The sequence below is a fragment of the Budorcas taxicolor genome, chromosome 6 (genome assembly GCF_023091745.1).
Source record: "Budorcas taxicolor isolate Tak-1 chromosome 6, Takin1.1, whole genome shotgun sequence".
NCBI lineage: Eukaryota > Metazoa > Chordata > Mammalia > Artiodactyla > Bovidae > Budorcas > Budorcas taxicolor.
In genome coordinates, this window is record NC_068915.1 from 37,789,892 (window position 1) to 37,802,872 (window position 12,981).

Below are 12,981 nucleotides of genomic sequence, written 5' to 3' on the forward strand. Positions count from 1 at the left end.
GTCTTCTGAGAAAGCTTCCCAGGTGATTCTGAGGCCACCACAGTTATAATCTACTGCCCCACACTTGCCCTTGCCCATCTCTTTACCTAGGGTGCCCTCCACACCCAATCATTCCTGCCTTGGTGATACCTTCTCATCTCCTTGGGGGAGAGGCAACGATCTTTCTCTGAGAGCCAGATCCCATCTGTGTAGAGGTTACACAGAAGTGCACTGATTTGCTGAAGTGCTGTTTTTCTCTATCAGACCACCAGGTGGAGAAAAGGAAGGAGCCATCTCCACTTCAGTCTTCCCAGTTCTATACCACCTAGCACAGTATCTGGGATTCAGTAGGTGCCAAATGAATGCCTGCTGTGAAATGATGCTTGAAATGCTAAGGTTCAGACAGAAATATAAAGATTTATGTCCAACATTAAATGGCACAGTTAATCCCCAATTGGTGAATGTAGCCGTTTTCAAGGCCATACAAACATGCCTGAAGGTTTGTGCACCTGTTCCTTACACATGAAGACCGAACAGCATTGCAGAGGGGGCTTGTGTGACCCAGGCCCCGTACTTCTTGCTTCCAGCCCTGGGGCGCACATGATGTGGGACACTCTTGGGCACCACCTGGCACTCACATCTGCGTGACCCAGAAGAGCTTGGTTAAGGTTTTGTGGGGCCACCCTTGACAGGAGGGAGAGAGAAGCTGATGGGTATGTCCATCCCTCTCTGTCCTTGGCTGGGAAAGATTTGAGAAATATTTCATGGGGCTCTCAGAAGATTCCGGTGGATGGAACACCACTTGCCTGCAGTGGTATCCACCAGTGCTTCCTTATATTCTGGCCCCCGCCACCGCCGCCCCTTCATTCCTGCTGCCTGGAGTTGTTCCTTCTTATGAATGAATACATTTCTTCTCTGTGTGGGAGATCACCCAGGGTCTGCTGTTTCTCCCTGAGTATTCAGGGCTTCCCTCCAGTAAGATGTAGGTGAGGCCGGCACATTGATGACCAGGTACTGTCTCATCCACCCAGCCTGAGTCTCTATCCATAGCCCTCAGGTGAGCCTGTCACTCACTGCAGTGGGCCTATCACTGAACCCTCCAGCCACCAGCTGTCACCATCCCACACTTCCCCTGTCCCCTACCATAGGTCCAGGTGGCTCCCACCAATCTAGAACATATAATGGATCATGTTCTGTTTTTCCTCTGCTAGACTTTACCAACTGTGATATATCAGTTGTTATATCACCAACTCACTGTGATATATCAGTTGTTAATAATTCTCATTCAACACAGAAATTGTGTTCAGGTTCTCAGTACCAGCAAAATCTGGAATGAATGATCCCCGCGTTCCTCCAATCTTCAGCAGGGCTGGGACACCAACTAGTTATGGCCATTTGCGTACTCTGGTGGAGACTCTAGTGTGTGCAGAACTGTGTGCCAAGTGCTGGGGTTGGGGTGGACTGAGATGGACAGACATGGCTTGTTCTAAAAGGACTTGTAGTCCGGTCGAGGAAACAAGGATATCCATGTGGTGATGGGTCCCTAACAGGACAGGCAGTAGATGCGGGTGCGAGCTGAGCTGCAGTAACAGGAAGTGCTCCGGGCACTCAGAGGGTGGAGAGAAGTCATGGGTGTGGATGGGAGACCCGCAGCCTGGAAGGATCAGCTGGGCACTGAAAAGGGAGGAGGGGTCCCAGGCAGGGGGGAGGGCATGCACAAAGGCACTGAGGCAGGAGGCAGAGGCCATGTTTAGAGCAGAGAGGGAAATGCAGCCAGTGGCTGAAGGCTTTTCAACATCAGACTGGGCACTGGGAGCTTATTCTGATAGCAGCAAGGAGCCATTGAAGGCTTTTCACAGAGGTGCCTTAGATGGATACCTGAGGCCCAATGTGGTGGGCTGGGGAGAGATGTCTGGGTTGTTAGGGGGGTCCCTGTGCTACCCAGCAAGGTAGGAATTATGGATGGGCAAGGAGGAAAATGATGGGCCAAGTCTGACCAGAAAGTTCAGAGCTTTGGTGACAGAAAGGCACCCCCCGACTCATGGCAACAGGGGACATCTAGGCAGGAATCTGTTTGGGGAGGTGTTCTGAGAAATTCTGTGCAGGTCCATGGAATGACCCAGATGAGCTGTCTCTAGTGCCTGTCTGTCACCAACACCCTGAGATGCTATTTCATCTGAATTTAAAATAACAGGCTGTACTTAAAACTTGTTTTTGCTTTCCAGAGGTGGGAGCCTGCAGGCTTATGACATATCCCCCAGGCCTGTGGAAGGAGAAGGGGTGAAAGAGCACTTGGAACCTCTCCCTGATGCTGCTCCAAGAAGGGTGTGGGCAGGGCAGGGGTGCTGACCTCTGAAGTCCCAGCATGGTCCTCGCTTTCCCCTGGACACTGGGTGATGACCTGCTGTCTGCCCATGCTGTCCAGGGTCCTCAGCTCAGTCTGCAGCACCTCCAAGTCCTTCTGGTGCTCAGAGCAGGCAGCCCGCTGCTCTGCCAGCTCCTGCCTCAGGGACTCTGCAAAAGGAAGAGCAGTGGAAGGTCAGGAGCATGCTGAGGCCAAAGTCTGGGGTGGGTTAGGGTGGGGAGCAGCTGTAGGTGTTGGTTCATGTTCCCCAAACTTACCTATTTCAATAGAACAGCAACAATAATACCATTTATAGAGTAGTAAATGTGTTAAGCCCTTAAAAAGTGTTTTCAGTGAAACCCTACAACCATCCTATCCAGTATTATCCCTCCCACTTTATGCTGAAGGAACAGAGCCTCAGAAAGGCTGAGCAGCTCAGAGCTATACTGCTAATAAGTCATAGTGTCAGGATTCAACACCTCCCATGGTTCTTCTTCCCTCAGAATCACCTGCTTAATCATTGCTGGTTGGTTAGGATGGGGGGTGGGACAGCCTGAATCCAGAGCTGAACCCTGAGGCAACACTTGGCCTCAGCACCAAGACAGAAAATTAAGAACAGGGAATTAGCACATGACCCAGTGGCCTCTTCTTGAAGTACAGGTCTCAAATTGAAATGTTGACATATATTTATGCTAATTCTCAAGGAGACAGACAATCACAGGTTCTCCTTCTCATGGATGTAAGTTCCTAGCTGGATTGTGAACAGCAGGGAGGGGATGGCATATCACCCCAACAGAGTCATTATGAAAACCAGAATCATCCAGGGGAAATGTACATGCCCTCCTTAACTCAGGGACCAGTACAACCAGGAAGCACAATTTCTCCTCTGAGGATTGGGGGTGATTTCTGATAGTGTGACACTTCCCAGCATGATCAAAAGGCAAATAAAATAATCATTTCAAAAAGAACATTTTCTGATGGAGTAGACAGTATTCAGTGAGTTATTAATTTTTAAAGAGAATATAATTTTCAAGTGCTAGTAAATTTGATACTTTATTTTCCATTATGGACTTTTGAGACTTTATATTTTAGGTATTGCAAATTACTTTTGAAACATTATTCCAATAATCCCAGAGGCCATAAGATACATAGTACAGGATTTAGTATAGAGCAAGTGCTCAACATATATTTGTAAAATAAATAAAAGATGTTTAGAGCAAAAATTAATGATGTTATGAAAGTGTCCCAGTTGTAAAAGATTTCCCACAAGTTTACTATGCTTCCCTGAAAGGACAGTAAACACATATAAAAGTTTAATTATTCTGATGCTATTATGTTGAAAAATTTATTTCATCATCTTCCTTCTCCTCTCGGATTTTAATAGAGTGATTTCTATAGCTTAAATACAACACAATTTTTGAAATCCTTTATCACAAAAATATGTGTAATAAAACTCTTTAGCGAAGCATGAACTACCTGCCCCCCTTTTCTCATATTTTCTCACCATCCATTCATTTACCCATCTACACCCTTATCCATCCACCTGCCCATCCACCTATTTAACCAGCATGTCTAGGTACCCACCCCAGTGTGTCAGGTAATCTGGTGGACACTTGCCCTTCCTGCTCCTCACACAGTGACCTATATTGCATGTCAGGTGTGTCTCACACAGATGATGGAAGGGGAGTAACTTGGACCAGGAAGTCCTAGTATCACCCTGTGGTGGTCTGTACTCCCACCCATCCAATGCCACCCACAAAGCCCACGATTTGTTATCATCATTACACAGTCCACAAAGCCCCTTCTTCCTGGGACTTGTGCTGAGCATGCCAGTCTGTCCCCAGGGTCTCTCTGGAATCTTTCATCCAGGTAAAGATCAGGCTGCTGTGGGGTCAGAGAGGCCAGGGACAGGGCAGCAAAGATGGTTGCTGTGGGGTGTTGGACTCATCAGGGTTGTCCAGCCTGACCTCAGTCTGGGGAGTCTGGTTCCTGAGAAGTGTGGTACAACCTGGGTATTATCTTGTATAATCTATCTTCTTAAGATGCCGAAACTTTGGCATTTCCCATGTGGCCACCTCCATTCCAGGGTAGCTGCTAACTGGGAAATCTGTGGGACTCTTTCTCTCCTTCATCTGGAAACATGAATGTGGGCTAATGTGCTGACATGCAGTGAGCAGGTCACATTGTCTAATGAAATCAAGCAGCAAGTAGATCTTATTCACTTATGGAGGTAAAGAAAATACTCTTCCAAAAATTCTCTTAAGGAGAGCACTGTCTAGGTTTGAAGAAAATTTTTAAAAGGTCTATATGGTTTTTAATGCTAGACATGAAATAAGGAGAACATTTGTCTTGCTCTTAATAGTGAGAATGAAGATGAGAGTAAGGGAGAAAATGAGGGAGAGAGATTATCTACCCAAACAGACAGAGCCTCTTAGAGTCAGCCATGCACAGGTGGAATATTCAGCAGTAACGACAGTGAACATTTACACAGCATTTACCAGGTGCTATTCTAAGCACTTGCCATGTATATACTCATGTAATTGTAACAACAGCCCAATGAAGGGGATACTATTGTTATTCCCATTTTACAGATGAGCAACTGAGTCACAGAGCAGTTAAGCAACTCGCCTGAGGTCACACAGCTAGTGCACATTGAACGGAGTCAGGCTTCAAGCCCAGGCAGTTTGACTTTGGAGATCTTTACTGCCTCTGGAAACTTCCAGAATGCTTTGTGTGACAAGTTTTTGCTGTGAAAACTGAAGAGGAAGTGAGCTTCCTGCTGAGAATGTGAAGGCAGGGAAAGAAGCAGAGGCAAACCCAGAATCCTGGGGGCTTAAGTCCCCAGCTTTACAGAAATCTTTAGAAATGAGAGTTTGAGGCCATCTCATGAAATTCTCACGAAGGCTGAGATCTGGCTAATGCTCAGTAATGATGATGAAGATGATGATGATAATATCATCTGCACTAACTGGGCTCATTTATATGCTAAGCATTTTATATCTCATCAAATCCGTACAAAACTTCTATGATGGAGAGACAAGCGCAACTTAACTTCCTAGAAAATGAAAACGAGGCTGTGTGTGACCTGATGCACATCTCGCAGCTGGTTGGTGGCAGAGCCAGGAGGGTCACGCTGGTCCTTACCACCCCCCACCCCGCTGCCCCAACCCCTGATGGGTGCACAGCTGATGCATACCCAACAGCAGTGCCTGCTGAGCCTGCATCCTCTCCAACTCCCTTTGGAGCTCTTGCCGGGCCTTTTCCTCCAAGGCCTGCAGCTCCAGCCGGTGCGCCTGGTGCTGGATCTGGAGGCTGTGGCTGGATTCCTTCTTCAAGCGTTCTTCTGTGGCCTGTGGGCACAAGTGGGAGGAAGAAGGTATGAAAGTGGGCACAGAGGGGGAGACCTGTCCCCTTTGCCTAATTCTTCCTCATTGTCGGGGGCTTCCCTGAGCACTTGCCACTCCCCAGTGGAGGGCTTATCAGGCTACAGTGACTGTTGCCCTACTCATCTGGACCTGGCCACAGCAGCCATTTTGTGCTGTGTAACCTAACTGGTTCACAGCTGACTGGACCAGAGTGGATAACTGTTCAAAACTGGAACAATCATTGGGAATTTGGTGTTAGGAGGTGGGGGAAAGAGACAGACACTAACTAGGAAAAGCAAGAAAGCAGGTTCTTCTCTAGGGCCTTTAGAAAGGACACAGCCCTGTCAACACCTTGGTTTTAGGACTTCTGACTTCCAGCACTGTCAGATAATAAATCTATGTTGTGCTCAGCCAGCAAATTTGTGGTAATTTTGCTACAGCAGCAACAAGAAACTAATAGTTTCTATTACTTTCGCAACAAAGAGTTCTAATTAACACATCCCACTTTTCAGGTGAGGAAACTGAGGCTGAGAGACATGAATTAGCTTTCCCAAGGTCACACAGAAAAGATACAGGATTAAGAGGAAACAAACTCAGAAAAGTAAAGTGCCCTAACCGAAAACCAGTAATGGTGGGTGCAGGACTGTAACCCATGGGTGATGGTATCCAGGGCCCAAGCCCTTCCCACTCCCTCAAGCAACCTCCAGGAACAATGAGAAATGCGACTGCATCAAATGCATGAGGCTCCCATTAGGAAAAAGCAGACGAGGCAGCTACTAGAAGGCAGCAGCATCTTTGCTTTGCTGCTCCCCAGCAAATGGGGAGAAACAGTCTTATTCCTATCATGGGAAACTCAGTCATCCCCTGGTGAGTTTATCTAGACAGAAAAGTCTTGTACTTTTCAAACTCTCTGATACTTTCTCCTTCTTGCACTTGCTGCAAGGCTCAGAGCACTCCAACTGGTGACATTTTAATCCCAAGGAAATGTGAATGGAGAGATTGAAGCAAAGATCTTGCAAAAGATGGAGCCAATCTCTTTTTAGGTCAGCCTTGCCTGCCTTCTGGCTCAGAAGTCCTTGGCAGTGAGGATCATGCAAGTTTTAGTGGCCAGATTTTATATCAAGCCAGACATTCATCCCTGGCAAACTGCCCCAGCTTTTTGTTTGCCCTGGGGCTTCTCTGGTGGTTCAGACAGTAAAGAATCTGCCTGCAATGCAGGGGACCCAGGTTCAATCCCTGTGTCAGGAAGATCCTCTGGAGAAGGGAATGGCTACCCATTCCAGTATTCTTGCCTGGAGAATCCCACAGACAGAGGAGCCTGGTGGGCTACAGTCTATGGGGTTGCTGTTCGTCATGTATTGCTTGAAGCACTTCTGGTGAATTCTCTTTAGATGTTCTCAGTGGTTCTGTACGGTACATGTTACTAGCCTCACTTTATGAATAGTGAACATGAGGCAGAAGGAAGCCTAAGCTCCCTTTCCTTGTAGGTAGCAGACCCAGGATTTGAACCCAGGCATCTCACTCTCCATCACTATCATGTATTAGGAATGATCATATGTCTACCATCTCCAGTGAGAGTTTCAAACACTTTGGTCTCATTCTGGAACCACCCCAAGTAGACTGGAGCCAGTAATGAAGACCCCATGAATCTGGTTCCATGGCTGCTAGGGACTGGGGCTTAGAACTGTGGGTTATCCCAATGGACAGAGCACACTCCCCTCTCTCCCACCACAGGCCTCTATGCTTCCTCTGCCTCCTGCAAGGGATTGAGGCCTTTGGCCTGGAGGAGTAAAGCTCAAGCCAACACAAAGGCCAGCATGACCCAGCATGACCCAGCAGTGAATAACATGGGGAACTTGGCAGCCTTAGCTTTTGCAGACTGAAAGCAAAGCTGGAGAAAGATTTAAGAGAATAAAAGAAGAAAAGGAATTCACAAATTCTGAACACCTACTAAGTATCAAGCAGTCCATATGCATTATCTCATTTCTTCTCTCTCTCATTTTTCTAAAAGCTTCTTTTTTATTTTTATCTGGGCAATGCATGAACACAGTATAAAGAGCCAAATACTGCTTTTTAAAAATGAAAACTAGCACCTCCCAGCCCTCTTTCTTCTTCTGTGTGCATCCTGTCTACTGGAAGTAGCCATTGGAACTCTTAGTTCTTTCTTCTGATATTTACCACCAATAACAAGACAGTATCTCCATCCTGCTTTAACTTGATTATTTTAGAAATTATGAATTGTCTTTCTATTATGGCAGATGAAGATTTTGGTCTCATACATTCTTTCTCTTCCATTCCTCAAATATTGTTATATTTCTTTTTTAAATACAGTGAACTATATTCAATATTTCCTTCCTGTAAGTAAATGCCATTTACTACTGAGCTAAGTAAATTATAATTATTAAAATCTACCTTGGATTTCCCTGGTGGTCCAGTAGTTGGGAATCCACCTACCAGTGCAGGGGATGTGGCCTCAATCCCTGGTTCAGGATGATTCCACATGCCTCAGGGCAACTAATCACGTGTACCCCAACTACTGAAGCCTGTGTGCTCTAGAGCCTGTGCTTGGCAACAAGAGAAGCCACCACAGTGAGGAGTCTGTGCACCAGAACTAGAGAGTAGCCCCCACTGCAACTAGAGAAGGCCCACGTGCACCAAACAAGACCCAGCACAGCCAAAAATAAAGAAATAAAAAGTCTACCTTATCCAAAGTTTTATTTTTCCTTGCATTAATAACTACTGTATTTTATTATTATTTTTTGGATTTTTGGCCAAGTCTTCCTACAACCTCTAAAAGCTTTGTAAAATACGTTCACTACAATTTTCCACATGGCCAAATTGATCAGAGAAGCCATCAAGCCTATTTTTCCATGGAGGCATCTCTTCTGGAGCCCTCCATCCTCGTGCTCCAGCCTAGACTCCAGTCTAGGCTCTGTTAGTGGCACAGCTAGGCTCCTGAAACCTTTCTCCTGTGCTAGATTCCCTGTATGCTAGATCTCTTTTATTTCCTCTTTTTTGGTGTGTTCCTTTGTTTTGGTGGGATATTCCTCAAGGAACTTCCTGAGGAAAAGTGTATGGAAGATGCAAAAAGAACTCTGAAGGGTGTTCTGAGGCTGACTGAGACCATCCAAGAAAGGGAAAGCTTCGGATGGGGAGCCCTTCCCCAGCTTGGGATCCAGACCTTGGTGGAGAAGGTTGGTGGTAGTTCACTGATGGAGATGGCTGGATTGCCCAGGCCAGAGTCAAGCAGGAGCAACCCTCCACCTGTGCAGGTGAACCAAGGTGGGCAGATGCCCAGAGGGAATGGGGGCACCAGGGCAGGTGTGAAGGCTGCCAGAGCAGACAGTGTTTGCTTTGTGAGGGTTGCAAGAAACAAACCTCTGGGGTACAGGTGACAGCAGGCAATGGATAGGAACTCAGAGAGAGGCAGGGTCACCAAGTGTGATGATGGAGTCTGTAGTGTCCACATCACAAGGTCACAGGAAGGTAGTCACTGGGTCTGGACCAGAGCTATGCGATTACTGTCAGGCCACTGGGGCAGTATATCATCTATGTCCTCACACACCCAGGACACTGTTCAGGTGTGCAGTGGAAGCCAGAAACAGCAAACAGTCACCTTCCAGAACCAGGGAGGGAAGCCTCCTTCCTCCTGCAAGGTGCCTCCAGCGCCCTCTACTGACAAAGTTTAGCACTGTAAGGGAGGTAAAGAGGAGAAATGCTTAAATACAGATCATTATCACAAGTAGGTACTGAAGGGTAAATTGCGAACTGAGAGGCATAAACTGATAACAAAAGGTAATTTTCCTAATATTTCATATGTCTGATATTTTTTTATTCAGTTCTCACCCTTATTAATGGTTTTAATTGAATTTCTCAGAATTGCTTCATTATCTTCTAGCTTCCCTATTGCTGCTGAGATGTTTGATGAAATTTGAATTCAAGTACTTTGAGTCTGGTATCAATTTTTCCCTTTGGGAGCTCTTAGTGTTTCTTTTGCAGGATATTGCCCAAGTCATGAAAGAGAAGTTGGTCTTATGATATAAAAGTCATGTGCAGATGACCAGAAGTTCAACAGACCTGAGTCTGTCTGAATCCTTATCTTGCCTCTTACTAGCTGTGTGACCCTGAGCAAGTTGCCAAACCTCTCTGAGCCTCCTTCCTCATCCAGAAAAAGGGAATATGATAATAATGACCTTGTAAGCTGAATATGGGGACTGGAGATATTGTACAACAGGCTCCCCCCAAAGTGCTGAGCAGGTGCTTGCACAGCAAGAGCTCAGTAGTAGTTAGTGGACGTCGTCATTAACACCTTTACCTTGACTTCCTGGTTTTTAGCCTTCTCAAGCATGCAGAGAGCTCGCTTGTGGGCAGCCTCAAGCTGGGCTTTCGCTGCCTGATTCTGCTGTATGGTCTCCTGGAGCTCATGCCGCAGCTGCTCCCGCTCGTGGTCAGAAAGCTGCTTGAGCTCCCGCAGGTCCTCCCTGTAGCTTGTGGCACACTGCTCCAGGGCCTGCTGCATCTGTGAGACCTGCCCACCAGGGCATCCACCCTCAGGCTGGGACTCTCACCCTGCCTGGGGTTTTCTTTAAACATCAAAGCTTTCTGAACGTCTCCACAGCCCACATGAGCCTCCTCTACCCATGGGAATGCTGAGGCGGGTAGAAGTGGCAAGCTTGAAGGACCTGGGGACAGCTGGCCCTCCTAGGGGCTCCTCAGCTAGAGCCATGGATACCAGGGAACAGAAAAGAAGGGCTGGGATGTGTGCCATCCAAGAGAAATCAAAAGGGGACCAGAAAACACTCCAGAGGTCTATACAGCAGCCTCCCTTGCGTGCCCCACATGCCCAAATCTCCCTTTCTTATGGAAGCTTTCCCTGACAATCCTGTTTGGTATTATACCCACCCCTCATCACCAGACAGCCACTCAATCTTTATCCTGCTCAGTCTTTTCGTTTTACTTAAGCCCTTAACATCTTCTAATATTATAAGTGCTTATTTTTTATGTCTAGTGTTTATTGTTGGTGTCCACCTCCTCTGCTAAAATACAAGCCCTATAATGCAGGACTTTTGTCTGGTTTGTTCACTGATAATGTACAAGCACCTCGAAGAGTTCCTGGCTCATAGCAGGTACTCATGAGCCACAGTAGGTGTTAAATGGATAAATGAACAGAACCAAGAAGCCCACCTTGCCCTGGACCTGGACTGCCCTCCCCAACTTGGACAAGAATTGGGCCCCGCATGCATTTCCAAGGTTGTCTGCAAGAATAAGGGAGAGACAGGGTCTCACTCAGCATGAGGGTGCATCTCCACCAAGGCCATCCTTCTACCTGGGCTTGCAATCTGGCCTTCTGGCTCTGCCACTCCTCCTGCAGACGCTGGATTTCTGGTGCCTTCTCCTTTGGCAAAGAGCCCAATGGCGGCTGCAGGTCACCTCCCTCCTTGATGGGTGCTTCGATCCTTTGAAATGGAGGTCAAAATCACAAAAGATGCCATGGAAATGACATGGTCACCCTACTAACATCCCAGCCACTCGGGCTGGGAGGAGGGAGCTCTGATGGCACTAATGGAATGAGAGACATCTCTCCTAGATTTGAAAAAGCTATTTGACGTACAATTCTAAGTGCTGTTGCACTTGGGAGACTGTCAATATTCAGCTGGAATCACTGGATATCTGTTTCAGTGGGTACTTAATAAATGATCAATTATCAGAATGACTGAGAGTTTAGAGTTACTTATATGGGATTCCTGGAAGCTTCAAAAGAAGAGGTCTCTGTAGTCTAATTTCACAACTTTTCATGAATGTGGAAAATAATAACAAAAAATGATGTTCTACTTGAATACAGTATTTTACACTTTTCAAAGCACACATGGCTTTAACTGGCTTTTCCCAAGTATACACAGGAGGATTATAAATAGCCTTTCTGTGTATGTAGCAGGGACAAGACAATGCTGGTTTAAAGCTGCAGTAGTTTCTGCATTCTAGAAGAGATGCTGACAAATATTTTTGGAGGAGACTTTTCTATACCCAGTTCCGAGCTTTTAAATCAGCTGAGAAAATGTGATGGGCTGATTGTAAAGTTAAATATTTATCCTGTTTAACAGTGTAAAAGATGTCCTGCATTACAGTGTAAAAGATGCACTGTGGGCATCTCTGCAGAGATTGCTGGGAGGTCAATGACATTTTGCTTCCTCTGGCAAACACATCAGGCCAGAGGACCACAGGTTAGGGCCCTGGACTGTGAAGAAAGACCATAAGAAGGACTCTGACTTGGCAGAGGTGAAAAGGCCCAGCAACATAGACAGAGGGGACCCCTGAAAGGAAGGGCAGGATGTTAAGAGCAGTGTAGTGAAGTTGTTAAGATCATGGATACTAGACCCAGATTGCCCAGATTCAAATTCTAGTGCTACTACTGGCAAACGGTTATGTTACTTTGTCTGAGCTCTTTAAACTGTTTCCTCTTCCAAAACATGGGGTTAATATTAGTACCTTTTGCATGGATTGTTATAAGGATTAATAGAGTAAATATCTTAAAAAATGCTTAACTCTATGTCTGGCACATTGCATTAATTGTATATTAATACAAATAAAAATTAGTCAAGTATTTAATAAAGTGAAAAGGTTTCTTTCTTTGCATCCTAATTCTCTTAGGTTATCTTCAAACTTCTGGAAGCTATGCTAAATATAACTGTGTTCAGAACAGTTTGTTTATTCCTACAAACAGGGCTATTGGGATTTTACATGGGATTGAACTGAATCTATAGCTCAATTCAGAGTAAATTATGTTCTTAACAACACTGAGTATTCAATTATGATCATTCTGTCTGTAAATAAAGACATTATTACTCTTCCTAATTTGTAGCTCTTTTTCTTGCTTTACAGGACTGCCTAGGACCTTCAGGACAATGATAGGTAGTGAGAGCAGAATTTTTGATTTGTTCTGAGTTTTTGGAGGAACATGTCCAGCATTTTACCATTAAGCATGTTTATCATACATGATCTTTTTCAGGTTGAAGAAGTTCTATTCATGGATTGAAGAGTTTTTATCATAAAAGGATGTTAACTTTTGTCTAATGCTTTTGTGCATCTATTGCTATGATTATTTATTTTTCCCTTTATTTTTTAATATGATGAATTACATGATTGCCATTCAAATGTTCAATCAACCACACATTTCTGGGATAAACTGTACTTGGTCATGATGTATTATTCTTTTCATATACTGCTTTATATTTTCAAACATTTTGTCGAGGATTTTGTATTCATGAAGAATATTAGTTTGTCTATATTGACAAA

The 12,981-nt window shown here is 45.4% G+C and overlaps 1 protein-coding gene across 2 annotated transcripts in view; it reads right to left on the reverse strand.

Moving 5' to 3' along the window:
- FAM184B (family with sequence similarity 184 member B) overlaps positions 1–12,981 on the reverse strand; it is a 121,260-nt gene that overhangs the window by 10,695 nt on the left and 97,584 nt on the right. The window contains exons 9-12 of one of the 2 annotated variants that reach the window (XM_052642390.1): positions 11,015–11,144; positions 10,004–10,216; positions 5,520–5,673; positions 2,330–2,493 (exon numbers count right to left, since the gene is read on the reverse strand). In XM_052642390.1, the coding sequence (XP_052498350.1) occupies positions 2,330–2,493; positions 5,520–5,673; positions 10,004–10,216; positions 11,015–11,144 (661 nt within the window). The remainder of the gene's footprint in view (positions 1–2,329; positions 2,494–5,519; positions 5,674–10,003; positions 10,217–11,014; positions 11,145–12,981) is intronic. The other variant, XM_052642391.1, reaches the window with a different exon arrangement.